The 22,585-nt window shown below is 35.0% G+C and overlaps 1 protein-coding gene across 1 annotated transcript in view; it reads right to left on the bottom strand.

The window, feature by feature from the left end:
• Positions 1 to 22,585, bottom strand: part of SPEF2 (sperm flagellar 2) — a gene marked incomplete at both ends in the record, with an annotated part of 98,676 nt that overhangs the window by 64,452 nt on the left and 11,639 nt on the right. Inside the window, 14 exons of the mRNA XM_084224692.1 lie at positions 573 to 757; positions 2,215 to 2,372; positions 3,156 to 3,261; positions 4,638 to 4,885; positions 5,371 to 5,474; positions 6,473 to 6,570; positions 7,066 to 7,144; positions 7,363 to 7,493; positions 8,008 to 8,224; positions 12,709 to 12,877; positions 14,137 to 14,324; positions 15,593 to 15,781; positions 20,927 to 21,143; positions 21,983 to 22,062. Of these exons, the coding sequence (XP_084080818.1) occupies positions 573 to 757; positions 2,215 to 2,372; positions 3,156 to 3,261; positions 4,638 to 4,885; positions 5,371 to 5,474; positions 6,473 to 6,570; positions 7,066 to 7,144; positions 7,363 to 7,493; positions 8,008 to 8,224; positions 12,709 to 12,877; positions 14,137 to 14,324; positions 15,593 to 15,781; positions 20,927 to 21,143; positions 21,983 to 22,062 (2,169 nt within the window). The remainder of the gene's footprint in view (positions 1 to 572; positions 758 to 2,214; positions 2,373 to 3,155; positions 3,262 to 4,637; positions 4,886 to 5,370; positions 5,475 to 6,472; positions 6,571 to 7,065; positions 7,145 to 7,362; positions 7,494 to 8,007; positions 8,225 to 12,708; positions 12,878 to 14,136; positions 14,325 to 15,592; positions 15,782 to 20,926; positions 21,144 to 21,982; positions 22,063 to 22,585) is intronic.

Genomic DNA, 22,585 nt, shown 5'->3' with positions numbered 1-22,585 from the left:
AGTAAATGGCTTCAAAAAAGCTACTAAACTAACTAAAAAACATAATCATGGAAGAAAAGTCCATTGAGAGCTACCAAGCACAAGATGCAGATATACAATCATTTCAGAAAACCCCTAAATTTCAGATCACTAGAATCTGAGCAGATGTCCTTGGGGAGAAAATATTAGGAAAAAATATACTAGGGGAAAGATTAGCGCACTCTCCTCATTCTTACTCTTTGTATGAGCCCCACAGCTTACCCTTGTCAGAGAAAGAAAAGTGATCTAGTAAGTTTGTGCAGTAGTAGTACTTCATAATAGTAAAAAACATTACTGTTTTGGCAGTTGTGTCTTCATGATAACTGCAAGGAATTAAAAAACAAAACTAAATTTGAAAGTATGATTCCTTATTTTAAGTATTTCAGTAGCAACTGTTTTTGTATATCTATCACAAAGTAATAGCATACCTTTTATTGAAAAATATTGAAAAAAACAACATGCAATGATGCAAAAGCTTTAGGTAGGATATACATAAAACACTAATAAAAATATATACTTTGATATTTAAGATTTTCAGTTGGAAATTAGTGTACCTTAGGAAGTGGTTCATCCACATAAATCCATTCATCTGATCCTGGTTCAATCACTGGTGGTGCCTCAGACAAGGGAGAAGGCTGATCTGTAACTGATAAAACCTCTTCCTCTGTGACTGGTAAAACCTCTTCTTCATCTGTAACTGGTAAAACCTCTTCTTCTGGTGGTATTTCTTCAGCAAGCCCTGGATATGAATGCGCAAATAGTACTTCCAAATGTATATTATGTATCAATAAACAGAATTAGACATCTCTGCTACTCTCACAGGTTCAAAATAATGAACAGATTCAGTGTTTTATTGAAAATAAACTCATGAAATCAGGAATTCTCAAGGAAGATTGGATCAGTTAACACCTAAACAAACCCAACATCCAAGGGCCCTATCAGGATGCATCCCCTAGTGCTGAGGGAGCTGGCAGACATAATAGCTAGCTGGCAGACATGAGCTCCCAGCCCATGATCATCTTTGAGAGGCCATGGAGATCAGGAGAGGTGCATGAGGACTGGAAGAGAGCAAATGTCACCCTGGTCTTCATATCAGGCAAGAAGGAACTACCAGTCAGTCAGCTTCACTTCAATCCCTGGAAAGGTGATGAAGCACACCATTCTGGAGATCATCTCTATCCACATGGAAAACAAGAAGCTGATTAGGAGTAGTCAGCATGGATTCACTAAAGGGAAAACATGCTTGACTAACCTGATACTCTATTCTGGTTATATGAACCTAATGGTGAAGGACAGCTTGAAAGCTATGAACCTAGATATGGAATTAAACTTTATTAATTGACCCCAGGTATAATTTTTCCTTAGAGAGTAAATAGCACTTAAATACTTATATAGAACAGCTGGATTCTAACTAGAAAATCTTCACTCCATTTGCAACAATAGGAATTTTGCAGTTGATTCTAGCAGGGCCATTAATTATATACCAAGCATATAAAAAAAACTACAAACTAGAAACCTTGCCCAGGAATAATCGCATAAATTTTTACTGTTACAAGTGCTTTTCAAGTTAGTTTCTTTTTCTTTTGGTGGTAGAAGACACATGAAGATTTTCTCATAATAGTTGTGAAAAAACCTCTGGCTATTTAGAGATCACTATTGCTGGTTTACATCATGCATTTGTCCCGTCCCCTTGGATTCTTCATTTTTTATTTTTTTTAATATAATTTAAAATTATTCCTTCTTTCTGGATAATAAGGAGGAAAAATGAAACCAAGATGTACCAAAAGTAAATGTCAAAACCACTTCTACTTACCATATTTTTATGCTGCTACTGATATATGATATGAGATACTGACTATACATTCATAATAGCAAGTTAGACTTTCTTATACAATTATGCTATCCCATAGATGGAGATGCTGGCTGTAATTTTTAAACCAGGAAGAAAGGACTGAATTTAATGCTTTAATTTTTATGTGAAACTGGTCCATGTACTCCAAAAAGGTGAAAACACAACAGAAAAGTTCAGGCTTCTGAACAGGTGCAGTTATCACAAACTGGCAAATCCTCAGATTTTTTCAGGGGCAGCAAAAATATAGGTTGACATATAATTTTACATAGTAATTATTAGTGTTCATTATAAAAGACAAAGCCTTTTGTTACTGAATTCTAGAAAGTAAGACTAAGAAAACTTACTTCTATTCTGATTTTTCACAATTTCTTCTGTTATAATTTCCTTCACTGTTTCACACACGAGACTTTCTTCTGTCTCTGCATTTACTTTCACTAGATTGTTTTGATGGACTGAAAACCATTTCTCTAATTTTGGCCATGTCTTAAGGAAGCCTGAAATCCTACAAAAAATCATATCAAGGTATGAAATTAAAACCTAACTAATGGAAAACAAAACAATCTCTAAAATTGATAACTAAAAGAAAAAGCATCTAATTTACCACTAAAACAACTCCACCCACTTCAATCCCATCATTTTAAACACAAGAAAGTTTTCAAAATTCTATTGATAACTAATAATATATTTCTTACTCTTTCATGTTACAAGCTATATTACTTTCTAATATCACAATTAAACCAATAGTAATGCATACTATAATAGTCTGAAACAGTTTACAGTATCAAATATTCAGAAGAAAGAATTGTTCTTTATTTTCCTCTTTGTGTAAAATTAAACATCTAGTGATTCAATTAGAATTAGAAAACTAAGTAGTTTTTGTAAATGCAGAAGTGGAAAATAACATTTTACAAAATCTCAAACTCAAATCAAGCGTGTTTCACTTAAGGGTAGTCACATGTGTGACAGACCTCAGACATAAGTGCACACATAGGGATCCATATATATATACAGAATGTATACACAGTTCATGCAATATATACCTGAAAACTAAATTCTCCTGGGAACAATACCCTGGAAAATCAAAACACAAGAATTCTTATTTTCCAGGAGGATTTATATTCTTCAGAAAATGAAAATACACTTTAGAGTCCACATTATGGAAAGGTCTAAGTAAATTCTTAACATTAAGCATGTAAGTATTGTCCTGGATCACATATGAGATTCAGATCCGTTACACACCTAAACGTCTGGCTGAAGTAATATTTTTGTACTTCATATAACTTACCTGTGTAGCACCTGCTCCCTAGCCAAGTCAATCTTTTCTTCTAGGATTTCGGCATCTGAATTCGGACTGCTGCTCTGTTCAGCCTGAGATGCCTTTCTTTCATCTACTGTGTGGAAAACCAATATATTGAAAAGGCAATTATTCAGACAGTTATTCACCCAAACTAAGATAATCATTATAAGAACAAATTCTGTATTCCTTGATCTTATGTTTCTTAACTTAAAAGTTGGGTACCAGCCAACACCAGCAGGGGTGTCCTGCCTCTTCCTCTGCTCAAGTACATAGCCAATTATAGCACTAACATTTCCTAATGGATGCTTTTCAGCCATAAAAATCTCCAGTTGAAGAGATGGAGCATTCCTGGGTGACTATTTCAGGCTTATCTACTCAATCAGTTAGAAGGTATTTTCCCAATTTCATCCAAAGTACCTACTTTTCACATTGAACAGACGTCCCACTTCAATAAAAGACAAATTATTCTCTCTTTCTGAGTCTTCTTTAAATTTTAAAAAGCCTTTAATTTATTAGATTTTTAATTGTTCTTTTGACTCTTTCTATCATCACATTTACATCTTATGAAATAAATTATATGTGTATTTCTGAGATTATATTAAATATAACCACGCTACAAGTGTTTTGGCAGCAAAAGTTCTTAAAATTAGCAATTTTCAAGTGTCTGTTCATTTATCCTCACCAGATTTTTAGCATCTAAAGATTTTGTCCCATCCTCACTCCTACCCATACATAAGAGCTAAATGTAAATGGTGCTTTAATTCAAGCTATTTGCCATCTATGCACTGCAATGAAAACAAGAAGAAGAATCCCCTCCTAATTTGGATAATACACAACATACTCATTAGAAAAACTACTGTTTCAACAAGGTCTTAAAACGTGCGGTCTGGAAGTGAAACAGCTCTCAAAAAGCCTTTGATGCATTTGCCTTGGTTGGCCAGAATTGACTTTGATTTCTGATCATTCACTGACTAACTGAAGACAAGACAAAGGCGGTAATCAATAGGGAATTTATTCTGGCATTCTCAGGGAATGAATATTGGCACATCCCTCTGTTTATAATTTCCCTTTTCCCTTTATAAGTGTGTCTTCATAAGAAAAACACTATTTACAGACACTCACTTGTAATGCAGTATATTCTGCATCTACTCTAACTTGTGTTTTTTTCCTGCTGCTGTTTTATGTGATATCTAACACCACCCACTGTGCTATTTCAGCTGCAGTGAGAGTTTGAATACAAAAGAGAGTACAAATACAAAAAACATATACACATGGACTTGCACACTTCTGATCTGCCTTCGACTGAAACAAACAGAAGCATCTGAAATAACCTGTATTCAAGGCATGATTAACAAAAGTGATACAGTGAGATACATAGAAATTGTCCAGTAATGCTATTTTGCATTAATAACTACAACTTATAGATATCTGCTTGTCATTTTACTTTGTTAATACGAGTTGGAAACTTACACTTCACATTAGCTGCACGTTTCAGTACCAGACTATCTGAAATATCCAACAATATAGAAACATCAAATGCAGGTGAGGTAGGAGGAGGCTGGTTAAGGGCTCTGGGATCTATAGCAAGGGACAGCTTTTCAGAAATTGGATCTTTTGCTTCTACATCAATCCCTGTATAGGACTTTTCAAATAGCTTTGCCTGATTAATTGTCATTGGAAACCCCTCCACGATCCACCCCTTCTCCGGTGGTATTTGGCTAAAAGGAAATGAAGAACCAGAATTACACAGTGAAATGATAGCTTAATAATAAAACTGAAAGAACAGCTTGCTCTAGCCATCATCCTTTCTTAATTCAGTATGTTAAATTTCCTGATGCATACAGAATATGACAGATATTATTAGACTGTAAAGTAATGGATTTTAAATCAGAAGAAAATAACATGAAGTCTAATTAAAGTGAAAAAATCAAAAACAAAACAATTTTTGCTGTCTTGATAAATAAAGATTTCAAAACCACTGTATAGAGACTGCTCAGAGGTATAATTTAAGTTTTCTCAAATAACTTTTACTGAAGTAGTAAATAGGAAAATCTATTTTATAATTTACAGGATACTAATGGGAGTAATACAACTTAAATGATATTCATGTAGGAACTTAAGTGCTAAATGCATTCCAGGGTAGTTGAGACAATTTTCTGTCAAACAAGAGTAGATAAAACCAAGTATCTATACAATTTCATACGCAATGGCTTCCAATAGGATCTCAACTAGTAATTCATCGGGAACACTTTTTCCGTTCTTCAGCCATTCTTGTGATGCAGCACCTAGCTGGGCACGCGCAGATAGCTGTGGAAGAGTGCAACATATGCTCAGAATGTCTGTAACAGTCATTGAAAAGAGTATGACTCCACTTTTTATTTAATATACTATTTATTTATTTATTTATATTGCAGATGGTGGCTGTTATTTATCAATAACAGTTTGGGGCAGGTCTATTAATGAGAATAAACCATTTTTAATTGTAAAAAATGCCTAGTTTAATTGAAACCTCCAGCTGATTTCCATGACTAAATCCAAAAAAATGCTTATAAAAACAAGATAGAGAAACCAAGGATATGAAGGCCAAGAAATTAACATTAGGCGTTTTGGTTCTCAGCTTATTCTGATTTCTATTGCCACTGATTATTTCATACAGCAGCACATAAATTCATTAGTTTTACAGGTATTCTTTTATATCATAGCTCTGGAAGTAATTTTGAATGAGCAGAAGGCCAAAGAAGTCACTGTAGAATTAAGCATTTTTAACATAAAGAAAAGAAACCTTGTAATGGGATGAATTATCTACTTGGCAGCAGCAAGCAGAAATACATTTTTGCTAAATCATAAATGCCATAGAAAATACTACATCTTATGTAAATGTGAGATTTCACAAGAAGACACAGAATTTTAACAAGATGTACAACTCTAAACAACACACAGAGGAACAAATTTTCATAAAAAGCCCTTTTTATATTTCAGAAAATACAGAAAATACTTGAACTGATGTCAGTAATTCAGGATGATGAAAAGGTGTCACCATTTAATTAACTTAACCATTTTAATTAATGTCTTTTTATAAAATAGAAACTAAAATTGGACTACTAACCTTGGATAGGCCATCCCGACTGCTATCGAATTCAAATTCTTCCTGGATTTCATCTTGGGATGGATCCTTTTCAAAATACAGAAAATACTTGAACTGATGTCAGTAATTCAGAATAATGAAAAGGTGTCACCATTTAATTAACTTAACCATTTTAATTAATGTCTTTTTATAAAGCAGAAACTAAAATTGGACTACTAACCTTGGACAGGCCATCCTGACTGTTATCGAATTCAAATTCTTCCTGGATTTCATCCTGGGATGGATCCTTTTCAACAGGATAATTGTCTAAAATAGGTTCTAAAATAAAGTTTGATGATACTATTACTATCAAATTCATTATCACAGATAAAGAATAAAAGTACATGGCTTGTTATCATTCTTTGAACTAATCAATACCAAAGGTATTCTAAAATTGTTAGAATCATAGGAGCATTGAGAAATTCAGGTTGGAACAACTTATCAATGTCACCGAGTTCAAATACAACGTTCTGCTCAAAATGGCTTCAGTTATAAGGTCAGGCCGGCTTTCTCAGATGTTTACCCCATGTGATGTGGAAAACCTACAAAGTTGGAGACTACACTACCTCTCCAGGAAATTTGTTTCAGTATTTGGCTTTCCTCATGGGGAAAAGGCGTTGTCTTATGTCTAGGCAGTAGGGTAACAAAAAGGGCTTTTGCAGATCTCTCCACAAAAGGAGGGCTGGGGAAAATGTCTGCTGGGACATACAAATCACTGAGGTATCCCAAGGCCCTGAGACACACAGGAAAATCTGTGCAACAAGAAATACTTACCTGTGGTAAGTTCAGGTGTGGGTTCTGTTTGGAGCTCCTCTAGAAGATTTTGTGGTGAATTTGGTAAACTCTCCTGGGCCTTGTATCAAATATGACAGGAAATTAATTAGAATGAAAATTACATCTTACAGAAAAAACAAGCCTGTAAATTCAAACTGATTCTTCCAGTCTTACACCTGTCAAAACTTAGAATTAAGTTTGAAATTGAGTAAAAAAATTCAAACATGCTTTTTTCCTTACACATCTCGTTTCCATCTACCTGTTAGGGCCAATACCAAAACTAGGGAATATACTTACCTCATCTTGCTCTCCAGAACTTTCTGCTTCCTGTGAAATTATGCTGGATTCACTTTTCATTTCATTATTAAGAAAAGCTTCAATGGCCTCCTGAACCAGAGTACCAACAGATAGTACCTGAATATTGCAAACTAATACACAAAAATATTAGACAGCTACAGTATGAGTTGAGTACACACACAGAGAAACTATTACAAGCAGTTCAATTATTGAAATTTGGGCTTCTAATTCAAATTGTTTTCATTCTTTCTTCTCTGTAACTACTTCACAGTATCTATCGACAATCACATAGGTATCTTGCTAGTCTCTTCTAAAACCAGTAGTCTCTTGCTAGTCCCTTCTAAAACCAGTCTCTTCTAAAACTTCTCCAAAGAAGTTTACCAAAAGCACTTTCCAATTCTCAATGAAGAAGTACTAACATTACAGTACAATATTAATACTACTTTCAAGATCCAGTGCTTCTAAGTTTATTTTGGAATATAACAAAGGAATGACATGCAACCAACCCCAGCAAAATACAGATGCATCTGAGGTTCAAGAATTATTAATGCAAGGATTCTCCAAAACAATTTTAATTTTAGAGTAGGATTTTAACACAAACATTTTAAAGAATTTTAGGCAAACAAACAAACAAACAACCTCTACCTTTTCCAACAAACTTTGCACAGGTAGTTTTTCCACTAAATATTTTTCCCAAAACACATCCCTTGACGGGAAATGAAGGAAAGTCACGTGAAGATTTGGGTTTTGGAGGATAGAACATTTCCATCAGTCTACGAAGCACATGACCCAATATGTCATTATTACGAGGAGGTTTGTTTTCACTGGTCTCTTCAGTTGGGCTCCATTCCCCTGTCATACTCTGTATAAATGACAAATTAGCAAATCTCAATATTGCTATTGCCTTTAATATATGTACTTATTCACATAAAAAATACATAAATTAAAAAAAACTTGAATAGTACTCAATAATAACATAGTTTTCTAGAATAGAACTTCATTAAAACCCATAAGTATGTCATAATCATTAAATATTTATCGAAAGTCACTAATAACTAGTTGAGAGACAAGTACTTATATAAACATTTTCATAGATTCTGTGATTCTGCCTCTGGATGGATGCCATAGAGAAAATACAACAAAAGGCTCATGAGTTAAGGACAGGAAGAGATCACTCACCAGTTACCATTATGGGCAGAATAGACTCAGCCTGGGGAAACTGCTTCAATTTACTATGAATCAAAATCAGAGCAGGATAGTGAGCGCTAAAACAAATCCTACAAACACCATCCCCCCAGCCCTCCCCCCTTCCCAGGCTAAACTTTATTCCAAATTTTGTAGCTCCTCCTGCCCAGCAGAGCAGGAGAACAGGGAATGGGGGTTATGTTCAATTCATTATGTCGCATCTGCTGCTGTTTCTCCTCAGAGTGGAACCTTCATCTGCACCAGCATGCAGTCCTTCCCACAGGAGCCAGTTCTCCACCAATGTATGAGTCCTTCTCATGGGGACTACAGTTCACAAACAGCTCCAGCTTGGTCCTTTCCATGGGGTACAGCCTTCCATGAACACGCTGCTCCAACATAGGTGCCCCATGGGGTCACAGGTCCTGCCAGCAAACCTGCTCCAGTTGGGCTGCTCTCTCCATGGGCCACAGGTCCTGGCAGGAGCCTGCTCCAGCATGGGCTTCCCGTGGAGTCAGAACCTCCTTCATGCACATCCACCTGCTCCAGTGTGGGGTCCTCCAGGGGCTGCAGATGGATCTCTACACCACCATGAGCTTCCATGGGTTAGAGTAGAATTGCATAAACAGCGCATGGAGCGCTTCCTCCTCATCATTTACCACTGACCTCAGTGTCTGCAGAGTTGTTCCTCTCACATCTTCTCACTCCTCTCTTCTTTGACATCTGCACAAAACCTTCATTTTCTTCTTAAATTTTTTAACACAAAGGTGTCACTGCTATCCCTGGTTGGCTTAGCCTGGGCCAGTGATGGCTCCACCTTGGAGTCGGTGCTGGCATTGACTCAGCTGAACATGGGGGAAGCTTCCAGCAGATTCTCAGAGAAGCAACCCCTGCAGCCCTCCACTACCAGAACTTTGCTGTGCAAATTTAATATAGATTCCTATATCACTTTTTTCATTCCAAAAACATGAAAAATAATTTCACCAATACTATCGAATTAATCAGTAGCAGATTTTTGTATTAGAAATCCACTATCCTAATATTCTGCATTCTAAAATTGGGCAGCATTACTGCCCAGTGTCACTTTTAAATCTCTGAAAATTTCATGAATAAAGATTTCAAATATATGTATTTGTCTAACACACATTCAATAGAGAGAAGAAAAATTAAACCAAAGCCAACAACTCAAACAAACTCAAACATCATTAAGGAAAGGAAATACCAAGTAGAAACTTCCAGTTCATCTACCCTGAGATAAATAGAAATTTATCAGTTGTATGACTTACTAGGTTTTACTAGCAAAGATCATTTTACTGACAATCACACTGGAAGAATGAAAGAATGTAGTCCAAAGAATGGAATACAACTGTACTTTTACTCTACCAGTTTTGCATCTTGTAGCACTAGGAAAGTCCAGCTGTCCTGCAGTTTATGCTGTGAGAAGCTAAAAGACATTTTAGTATGCAGAATAATACTAGACCTGTATTAATATTCATTTGGTCAGAGGACATTAAACAGCTGTTTGGAAATGTGTAGGCTAATAATACTTCCAATTAGATTCTAGTTTGTCACTTCCTTTTGGGTGCACTACAAAGCTTTGAAGGCAAAGTCAAAGGTTTCCACCAGGAACCTTCCAAGCAGGAAAAAAGGAAGAAAAAACTGGTTCACAATGAGACTAGTAAAGCATGGTAAGGAATTGCATAGAGAGTCTGTGAAATCTCTATCCTTGGAATAACTGATAGTTAACCAAATGATGCTAAGCAACCTTACCCAACTCAGAAGTTATCCCTGCTTTAAGCAAACCTTTAATCCAAACAATTGTGTTATTCTATAAATTAAATATTTCACCACAATAAATAGGAGTGAACAATGCTAAAGTTCTACTCAAAGATAAGGTTTTGAACTCATGTTCTAGGTAGAATATGCAACATTTTCCTGAATTTACCATCTTTACCATGTATTGCCATAGCATATATTCTACTAGCAGGACATGATCAATGCTGACTTGGAACACATCTACTACAGAAAAAACCAATTTAATTATCAGTCTAAAATAAATTTAAATTAGAAGTCACTTATTTTTAAACTTATTTAAAGTCACAATTAGAAGTCACTTATTTATAAACAAATAAAGTAAATATTCTTGGGTTACACCATATCCTCTCTATATCATCTCAGAAAACATACTTCTCTTCATGTGTAATTGAAAGGACACCCTTAAAAAAACCCAAATACTTGCACTATCTGAATAATTTTTCTTAAACCTATAGGTAGAGATGGACCAATTCTTTAAATTCCATCAGACCTCTAGAAAAAATTAATTCCCAGTGGAATGGGTTCCCCCACTTTTCAGTTATCTTACCCTTTTAACCAGAAGATTGCTAGGGGGTACCTCTCATAAGGTAAAATAGTTTACTTTTCAGAAACCAGTTTTCAGGCAATACTTTTGAATTAAACCAGCAATTATTTGAGCAGTATCTAATGTTATGCTTGGTTTTTGGTTATTGTATTAATTTATTAAGTGATTAGCCAGAACTTATAACATGGTAGTTTCAAAAAATATTCTCACAATGAAATATAATATGTACTGTGCAACTGTGAAATATGTGCAATATGTGCAAAACTGTGCAATATGAACTGATGGCACTGCATTTTCTTGTATTTTATTAAATACATCTGACACTTTTAGTTGGTACACCTAATGTAGGCAAGGTATTCTTGAGAGATGCCAAACTGCCTGTCCTGGGCTTTTTTCACAAATGTTAGGAAATTCTTTAAAAACGTTGTGTGAATGACCTGCCAACAAATTTTTATCTAGAAGCAAGACTTTGAAAGAATTAGCTGTTTACTTAGGTTTTTAGAAGACATAAGTATGAACTGGTGCCAACAATTTCACATGTCATATGATGCCAGTTTTTGATGAATAATGATTCAGAAAGGCATAAGACTAACAACATCTGGGAGTAAATTAATTGCAAAATAATTTGAAATAGCCTGGCAGGAAAAAAGTGGCCTTAAATGCGTCAATAAATTTTTCTGACATTCAGTGATGTTACACTTGTAGAAGATTACTGAGACTTCATAATGTAAACAAAACTATGACTGAGAAACTTAATTTTTCATTAGTGCTCTCTGTTTCCTGCCTATCTTTTATGTCCTCCTTGCTGATGTTGTATATAGCCCTTTTTTCACCAAAGAAAATAATCACAAAATTCCTACATGAGTTGGTATGTTGTGAATTAGGACCTTATAGAGAGATAAATCAGAAAAGCATATGTTAAAAATGAAGCTACAGTAGATTGAGCTTTCAGGCATTCATCACAGAAACTCATAATGAACATTTATACTCACTGCAAAACAAAAATGTACCAAGTGGCTCAGGATGTGGACGAAAATCAGACATATATTGTAGTTATAAATCCCCAATAAGAAAAAGACTTGGTATTTGCCATAATTTTGTCACATTCTACTTACCAAGCTACTTGAAAAGTCTAAATATGTAGTGAGATTTAATTAATATAACCATGAATATAATTTTTAAAAAACTGTACAATACATTTTAACAAGGAACCATAAACCCTTAATCTTTCAATTTTTAAATAACACTGATGTATTGAAAAGCTGATGACATACCCTGAAAAATATTTACTTGTATTCTAACAGAAGATTAATAAAAATGTCAGCCATTTTTAATAATTTCCCAAAAAGGTTACAGTATTAAAAAAAATAGTTCACTCAAACCAATAAATCTTGCTAGAGAGCTTTCACTCAAAATTGCTGAAATTAAGAGTTCAGGTTTTGTAAGGTGTCTAATATTTAATTTTACTGCTTTTACTGGCTACATTCTCTTGCATTTTCCAATCTGGTAATATTAATTATACCTTTAAATTCAAATTAGCTGAAAATTCACTGCATTGTAATTAACATGTTGGTCCTACAACTCAAGAACTGTAATCAAGATTATATATAAGAATGGAATTATAACTGCTACTAACATCAAATACAGTTTTCATACAAAACATCAGGCAATGAAAAGAAAGTGCTTGTCTAAACTTGGCGATAGAAACCAGTAATAGAACAAAATGCAAGATCACAACATGAAGTTTATGATTATGAAAAAGCAATGTGTATTATCTTCCATTATGCTTTATCAGTTTGGTGTACCTTGTATTCACCATAATCTTTTTCATCTAACAGACTCATTTTACTCAGCTCTACAAGTTGTTCTGGGCTAGGTTCATCTGACAAAGGTTGAATTGAGGCTTGTTCATATACAGGTTTTCCATTTAAAAAGAGTTCCTTCCAATCCAGCATCAGTTTTTGTGGAACACAGCTGCATAAAAATGAAAAAAGGAAAAGGAAAAAAAAAACCCAAAAAAGTTTAAAATCAAAAATTAGAGGGTTGGATATTTGACAATAGTGTATCCAAATTTACAAGAATTCCATTCATGAAACAAGCACATGCTAAACTAGTTATAGTTTATAATGCATCCTGTAATTATTACAGCCTCTAAGTGTTTGTTTGCTTTTATGACAGCTGTAGGCACTTGTAGGCTTCAGTGTTTTCACAAATGTGTCATCACAGAATATTTGGCTAACAGAGCTGTGTAGTAACAGTTTTGCTATCACCACTTTTCCCTGCCCCAAAATATTCTTTTCTTTCATGCTATAAAGCCTTTTCTTGCCAAAAAAATCTATAGAATATTTTTTCCTCAAAGTCAAAATTAATTCAGAATTATATGAATTAAATTTTTTCTTTAGTTAGTAATTTCACTAAACTGTGTGCCTAGGCTAGTATTTTACACATTCTAAATAAGCCTAAATTTATATAATTTCTATTAAATAATCATGTGTATTTTGTATGGTTACTCTTTTATTATTTTAACATAAAATTACACTAAAAGCAATAAAATTTTGGCATACTTTCTAATACTGTAAATCTAAACCCACAATCAAATCACTGAATATTAATGAAAGAACCACAGCAATAATGCCCCACTCCATGATATTTGAAACACTTCCATGGCACAGGCACTTGGACATTACTGCCTTTGTAGGACCTTCTCAGAAACACTGTACAATGAGAGCATGTCAGAAGAAGGAATCACAGCATGGAGGACTCAGAAGAATCTGGGCTCAGGTGACATACATTGGACACTCCAGGCAGTCTATATAACTTGGGAAATTCATCCCTTCTGTATTATTCTGAGGAAGTGTTCACCATGTGAAGCAAACTAGGATGAGATGAGCACCATTCAGTTTTAACTTTTAACTAAGGAATTTGTTAATAACAAAGGAAATCAGCAGTTCCACAAACTGTGGCACTAGTGGATTTTGGTCTCCTACAAATTCAAGTCAGTTGAGTTTTCAAGAAATTATGCTAAGGCAGTAGCATTAGTTCACTCTGTATTACACACCAGTCAATCGTCATACAAAAATAAGGTTACCATTCTCACATTCAAACTAAGTGCAGCTGCCATGTAAAATATCTGAGAAACTACATCATTTTCTATAATGCTTAAACCAGTCTGATTAATGCAGCCTGAAAGCTATCAAACAGCTGTTATTTTTGCCTAGCAGCTACATACTCACTTGTTCGTCAGTTGACGATATTCTACTACTTTTGTCGCGATATCAATGATTTGGCCTATCATTTCCCAACACATAGAATAATGCTTTTTATAGCGTCCCTGAGCTCTTTCGGCAGCAATTTTCTCATGGTGTTCTCTTTCTCTGGCTATTTGTTCTTCATTATCAATAGTTTCTTGTTTTGCAAGAGCCTAGAATTGTTTTTAAGGAAAAAATTTGAGACTGCAATGAAACTGAAAGTGCAGAGGTATACAGTCCCGAAAATGAAGACTAACTTAAGAAACAAGAACAGCTTGATTCTCACCAGAGTTGCATAGCCAGCAGGCAAACTAACACATAAATGAATCTAAGCATTTTTATTCCCTCTACAAATTCTCATTTGTTTGCTTTCTAAAATAGAATAAAATAAAGGAGAAGTCCATTACTTCTTTTTTGACAAACAGATTAAGACATACTCAGTCCTTGAGAGCGGTGAAATTGCAGCCTTCAGGGTAAAAACCTGTTTAGAACATGTTTAATTTATCTTACTAGATTCTGATCTTTAAATAATTTCATATTATTGGTGTTGTTCCATCTTTGAAAGATTTCTGGTCATGGCAGAAAATTAGTAGTAGTTCCTGTAGTGGTGTGCTCCATCACCACCTCCTGTGGTGGTGGCTGAAAGCATACTTAAAGAGATGATGTAATCAATAGCTATAGCTGCTGATTACATAGGATTCCAGCTGTGTTGGAGGATTTGGAGTTGCTGATCATTTTTGACAGGAGAAAAAAAATCTAGTATTACATTATGGCCTACTATGAACATAGCACTTGGCAGTTTTCCACAGAATTATAAGTCCTTTTAATCAACTTAAAGCTTCAAAGCAGAAATTAGCACTCATGAGTGAAACTACTCCAGCACTTTTCAAAAACAGACTTTAACAGATTATATCTAGATGAAATTAAGAACATGATTGCTGAAACAGGACCTTAGGTTATTATCCTGTTGTCTCTGTGAGACTGTGCCTTTTAAAACTCAGCACAGAGATTGATCTTCCCATGAAGTTAAAATCAGTATGGAACAAAAATTAGACTTTCAGTTACTCAGCTTTATCCCTTATTACAGGATCATGGAACAATAGGATGGTTTGGGTAGGAAGGGAATTTTAGAGGCCAACTAGTTCAAACCTGCTGCCATGGGCAAGCCCACCTTTCACTGGATCAGGTAGATTAGCTGTTCTTTCTCCCTGCAAAATTCCCCCAGACTTTTAACAGTACAAAATGCACTCGGTTCCACAGTTACAGTTACATCCTTATTGCTTATCACTGTGATTTGAACAAAGGCAAAAGAATATATTTATCACTAAATCATCACGTCCCTAGAAAAGTCCTGAAGACTAACAGTAGACAACACAAATTCCATTTTGTAACAGGAAGGTACTCTAGCATTCCTGCAGCAATTCAAAGATCAATCTTTTACCGCTTCTCTGTCAAGAGCTTCCTGGAACTCCTTTTGTCGTCTTTCTTCATATTGCTTTTCCCTGAAAATTCTGTTTTGTCTTATCACCTCTTTTTCCTGTCGAACGTGCATGAGTTGAGTAGCAATCCTTCGCTCATGCTGAGATTGTTTCATTAGTCTGTAAATGAGCTGCTCCTCCCGGTAAACCTTCTAAAAGATAAAAAAAAATAGTACTAAGCACAGTTGATAAACTATTTCCTAGAAAATTCATCAGTGTCTAATATGAGAAATAGGAATGCCATCATATGATGACATTCATCTGCTTACATGGGACATAAATTCAGAACAACATTAATATCTATTTATTGGTACAATTTGCACCAACTATGTAAGAATTCAAAATACGTCTTAACTGAGATATCTGGTAAAAACACATCTGGTCAGACTAACTCCATTTTAATGTGCTTATTTCCCATGTGGAAAGAAACTGCAGCATATTTCAAATAACAGCTTCTTATCTGAATATATACCCTTTCTTCAAATTATTTATTTAACCCTGTTATTCACCAGTCCTATTCTCAGCCATAATCTTCAGCCTCCTTGAGCAATCTATTTTCTACAGATTTGAAATTTTTTCTTCTTTTGGGGGAATTGGGTAATTATATTCTCCATTCCTCCTTATTCAGCAGACTGGGACTATGAGAAAGAATTCAAAACCAAGCAAAATACAAGACTTCTGGGCAACAGTTCCAGTGTCCTTACTGGGACATGAATATAATATACTATGCAGTACTAAAGGAAAATAATTTTGAACTCTTGCTGGAGATGTGGTCTATATACACAGACACTTTGAGGGCTGTGAGTTGTTATTTTTCAAAGTATTCTTGAAACATAATAGTATCTTCTCACTGCTATACTTCTCCAGACTTTTCTTGGTATCTAAACTAATGCTTAATCTAACATCAAGTTTTGCCTGACTATCACAGTCCAAAATTCCTTTTGAGTCTGAACAAAAACATCATCTTGCCTTATAAGCATCATTGCCAAATACCAATGCTACAGCAGAATTCTAGAGGAAATTTCTGATTTGCTGAATATTTGCTTCTGATGCATCAAAACTGCTATGAAATGTATTCAAATTTAAGGACTTAAATTGGGATCTGATTTGAAGATCTCAAATTCATTTTCCTAAAAACAGGGGCATAAGTAAAGTCAGTGAGTAGTAATTAAAAAAACACCCAAAAAACAAAAAACCAAAACACACCAAAATAAAGTGCCACTTCAATTTTCTTACAATCTGATTTTTTCATCAGCTGTGTGGGGCAAAACACCTTATGTAACTTCACCTATAAATGAAAAATCCAACTTGATTGCATATGACATTATTTATGAAAAAATTCTATGAAGAGGTCTATATCTGTCCTACACAATGAAGCCAGGATACCTGTAATAGAATTCTAATGCAAAACATGACAATTGCAGTTGCAATAATAAGAGAAGAACTTTCTAAATAATTTAGATATTTAATGTTGATGTTGGGGAAAAGCCAAACAAACACGCAAGCAAATCTCTTTATATTTTTAAAGTTCCTTTCCCTTCACAATTGCTGGAAATAAGTACATTCTAATTAAATTCTGGTGACTTGAAAATATTAAGCTACTATAAAAACATTTTAATATTTTCCTTATTTTAGCCAAAATGTGCGCTTTGCCCTCTGGTTTCCTAGTACTGAGTCTCAAGACAGTCCCCATGACAAATGTGCACTCATCTCAGGCCTTAATCATAGAGTCTTTCACCAGGATGCTATATTATTTCTCTATTAAGCTTTTCACTAAATGAAGATCTAATTTCAAATGTGTCTTGTTTTGTTTTTATCTGTAGTGTACTACTTGTAAATTGTTTATCTATGGAGGGAATTGTCATCGTACATCCAACTGAAACGGAAAACAATGCAGTCATAACAACTTCACTCTATGCGTCACTTAATACAGCTCAGGTGACAAAATTTTCCAATAGTGCTGCCTCCTGAAGAGTTAATCTGTCCATTTTCTCTTACCTTCATGAGCTCAAGGCAATAACAGGGGGTACAGTGCCCTTTTCTGCCTTAATTCTGTCCACTGTTTCATGGTACTTAGTATTTCAATTAAGATTTCAAATAAGAGCAGAGGTTACACAATTTACTTCCTATTGCAAGTAAATTTTTTTATTATCCTTAATTTTTTTCATTAGTTGCTGCTTTCCCTCAACCACAAATTATTACAGCAGTTATAAGCCTTCACCAGTAGAAAACGGATGTTAAAATCCTCATTGGCAGGAAATTGAAGGAGCCACCCTAACAGAGTGGTCATTTGTCATACTCAAACAATCAATTGAATATTGCAAACAGTTGGTCCAGTGAGAAATTAAAACACCTTCTTGTAGGTGAATTTCTTCTTCATAAAGGAAACTGGAAGATGCTCCCTTAGAACACTTCACAGCAGACAAAACAGATTTTCAGTAGAGAACTTCAATATTTTAAGTGATCAAATACTTCGGCATTGTCACTAGGCCTAAAGAGAGCCAGTAGGAAATTCTTCAGGAACAAGAAAAACAAAAAAGGCATTTAACTCAAAACTATACAACAGACAAATAAGGATTCAGAACACCAAACTCCAAACTCATAGTTTCAAAAAGGATCCTCATTGGATGGAGGAGTGCAGCATTGGTAGCTATCTTTTACACAAACAGGAATGCAGAAAGTACTCAAGCCAAGGGCTGGCAAGTTTTGAAACTTCTGAACATACAAGGACACAAAATAAAAATTGTAGAAAAAGTTTTTGACCTAACATTTTGTATCAACAACTTCACAGAGAACTGTGAAGTGCTTGAAGAAATCATAAACATCACAAATGGGACAACTTATTAATACTTTGAAAAATTACTTTTAAGAAAGCAAAATAGACGCTTTTTTCAGTTTACCTACTTAAGACAACAGTGGCATCCAGTGGCCAAACGTTAACGTGTTTACATTTCATGTTGTTCATACATAGTTACTATATCATGTCTTTCTATTTTTCTATTTCCTTGTTTGATTTGTGAGACATTTCTGTGCTGTTGTGCAATCATAAATGACCATTTTTGACCAAAACTTGGACCTTAGCACACAAAAATCTATTTGATTGACAAGTAATAAGCTAGTAACCATTTGTTTCTCCTCCCATTTTCACGTTCTCAATTTACTGCTGAGAGTAAATTATGTCTGATAACTGTTTAAATCAGAGGCATAGAAACTGAACAGAGAGTTAAAACCAGCAAGTACAAATCACCAAAAATTTGTTGAAATGTGGAGATAAATGTTCAGTTGGGATGAAGACATACAACTATCAAATACTTTCGACACCTGCCTATGAAGACCTGACTGGCATCATGCTGTGCTCCACCTAGAGTACTGTCATGTAATTGTAAAGTATTTTCTCTCCAAAGCTCCACCTTGCAGCATACCAAAAAAAGAAAATTGAACAAGATTATTAAAACAAACTTTTATAAACATTGAAACACATTACAGCGCTGGGATGAAATTCCTTTCACTCTAAATGATCCCACTCCATGTTCAAGATTTATGCAGTGGAGGTAAAACTCAGACCTGAATGCATATAAAAAGCTACAATTTCAGTCAATACACCCTTTCTGGTTCAACACTTAACAGATGGAAAAGCAATCTTGAACTATTTTCTATACCCATTCATTTTTAAAAGAAAATACCTCTGTTTGCTTCCCACTCCTCTTAAGTAACACCTAGCATCTGAAATCTCACAAAGTTCCAACAAAACAGTTTTTCCTCTGTTAATTTAGAACTAAATTACTACTAAATATATTTTCTGATATGGTCAGATTACTGTTTCAGTCAAATGCTAATTTGTATTTCCTTGTAGTCCCTGTAGTCTATGATTTCAACTGTTCGTATAGCAAAGCTGATTCTTTTTCCTGGGAAGCTAGGAACACTACTGCTAGTTTTCCCTTGATTTGGAGCCTCTCTGGAGCCAGTCTGATCAGCTGTATCCACCAAGTGCTCTGGAGACCAGTAGCCATGACTTTTAGAATCAGTGGTCCATGCTGCTGGGCCGGCAAGAGCTGAGAGTACTCACAGAGCAAACTTTGGGACTGCAGTGATTTCAGGCAAGTGGGTTGCAAAACTTCTTCATGGCCTATGCGTATCAACAAGATGATATAAATCTCTTTGAATAAGAACTTGGAGACAGGCTATATGCAGAGATGGACTTAGAAGTCACTACTGGTGTTTTTCAAGAATATAGGTCTGAGACAGACATTGAGCAGCATCTAACTTCTAAATGTTTACCCCAACAAACTTTTTCTTAACATTTCCAAAAAATCTCCAGACATTATGTATCAAGGCTTAAAATATATATATATATGTGCAATAAGTCATATTTTCGAGATACTACACATCTGAAATGCTACTATTTTGAGATATTATTATTACTAGTATTATTAGTATTAGCAGTAGAGATGAGCTCAACTATATATGTTCAAAACATACAAGGACTCACAGGGAAACACTGAAATAAAAAATAATGAGAAATCAAAAAAAACAGGGAAGTTACAAGGCTGTGTTTCAATAGAATCATTATAAATGAGACAATTAGTAATCTAAAATTACTAATCTAGTGAAATTAGTAATCTAAAAGCTGCTTTTTAAAGGAGGACTGTATGAAGAAAAACCTTAAAAGCCTTGTGCTTTATGGGACAGGATCAAATGTAATGATTTGCAACAATCCTTTTTAGACACAAGACACATTCTCCAGTGACATATCTTGGTATTTCATAACACATCAAACACCAAATCTCTGACCTGCAAATAAAATTTTGATTCTTTATATGACCCAGCACAACCATTTCAGAATTCATCAGTCCAGATCAAAACCTTCATATGACACATTTGTAAATACAGGTTTTCAAACAAGGAATGCCATGTTTTGTTGTTTTTAAACAAGAATCTTCTTTAGAACCAGTATACATTTTGATAGCATAGGCTGTTCAACTTTTGGGGAGGGAGGCAGGGAATAGAAGGCAGGTCTGCAGTAGATTTTTAATAATCTTTTTTCTGCTACCTTAACTTTATTCTTTTGAGTTTATAGGTATGGTGTATGCCATAAGGGTGGTGATGAAGAATAGCCAACCTCCCATATTTTTCAAGGGCTAACATAAAAGATACTCAGACATAAGTGTGTACAAGTCCCTTTATCCCCTTCAAATTTTATTCAGCCTTCTAGAAGTACTTGTTTCATATTTGTAAGCACATTTTTGATTATTAATTAAATGCACATGGACTGTGTACTTCAGCATACAATTTCCCACCTCTTGAGCCTCATGTGCTGCTAACTGATCCACTAGCATTTTTCGTCGTCTCTTTGCTCGTTGCTCTCTAGCGAATGCATCTTCCTGTGCACGTTTTTGAATTTTCCTTAAATATTCATCATCTGAATAAATATTTAACAGCTCAGTTCTTGTCTCTTGTATAGTTTCTACACTTGCTTCTTGGAACTTCTGTGTTTGCAGTAATTCTTGCATATGACTGAGCGAAAAAAAGAAAGATTGGAATTACCATTCTTAAGGGTCTTTTCACACAGACGCCTGTATAGTTATGTGCAAGTCTAACAAATGTAGAACATCACTCTCTGGGCTCTGTGGCTACTTCTTGACAATGTCCATGAGGTCCAAAGGAAGTTTTCAGCACTGACTTGGGCCAACTAATCATTCATTTCTTTGTCAATAAAAAGCCAAAATCCACAGAAACAGGAAATTAGGATGGCTCATAGAATGCCAAAGAAAGTTGGGTTACTCCTCAATATAGCCATACACTCTGAGTAGTTTTGCAGCTATTAATCACAGGTTTACACACAGAAATATCCACAGCAGTATGCAAGAGTGTTACATCTTCTGAGTAGGGCATGCATATCACCAGGGGTGGCAGAATGAAAATTACTTGCAATTTTCAATCACAAATAAATCAACATACAGATAAGTTTCAGGATAAAAATTACTTCTTTTCCCTTTGAAATGTGTTACTGGATATGCACATTCACAACCATTCCTATCTTGCTGCAAGGGTAACTTACCTTACAGACCCAATGACTGAAATTAACAGAGAAAAGATGCATTTTGTGTCTTTCCTTGTTGCACACATGGCAAAAAGTAGTGAAGGAAGCTTAAGCTGTCCCTACTACAACTAAAGGTAATTTCAAGACACTGCAACTGTGTTGGACCTGAAATCAGTGCTGATGTGGCATCCATTCAAAGGATAATCACAGTTTAAACTAAATGAAACATTATTCTTTCTTCAAGTAGCTGTCTACATAGCAGACACGTGGCAGATCCCTGTCTATTCTTAACAATTTAACATCCAAATGTTACCTGTCAGTCACATGGCCATGTACTGCAGAGACATTTCCTGTCATAGACTTCTCAAACTTTTCTATCTCCTTGTATACGTTCTGAAGAAGTAACACAGAATTTTATGTTCCTTTTCTCTTCACAAAGCAACATAAAGAAGGTTCAACAGAACAAGTACTGGGGAATTACTTTCATGTCATGTTAGTACAACAGAAATGCTTACACTGAAAATATTTTAAGCATCAGTTACACCAAGAATAAAGGTAAGATGATTTCCATCTTTCACCTTTCACTTCCTTCCCCTCTTCCCCTTTTCTAGCTACACCTACTTCCACCAGCCAGAAAATCCTAGAATTTTGCAGCTGTTCTTTCTGCAGGATAATTCTGATTTTGCATAGGGCTCTAGCAGAGTATGTAATTCTCACCATATAGGGATTTGAAACAAGATACTCCGGAATACGATCTGCTCTTGATTTAGTAGCTTGAATGTATTCCTAAAAGTTATTCAAGTAACTGTTTTACTAAAGGTTACTAAACTCTGAATTTAAAGACACCTGTTACTGTTGCCCAGTTGTAAAAAGCAGTAATAGCTGCACCCCTAATAACAATACAATCCATGAACTT

The sequence above is a fragment of the Fringilla coelebs genome, assembly GCF_963513975.1.
Source record: "Fringilla coelebs genome assembly, chromosome: Z".
NCBI lineage: Eukaryota > Metazoa > Chordata > Aves > Passeriformes > Fringillidae > Fringilla > Fringilla coelebs.
Note: the sequence above shows the minus strand (reverse complement) of the source record. Positions and strands in the feature narration are given on the sequence as shown.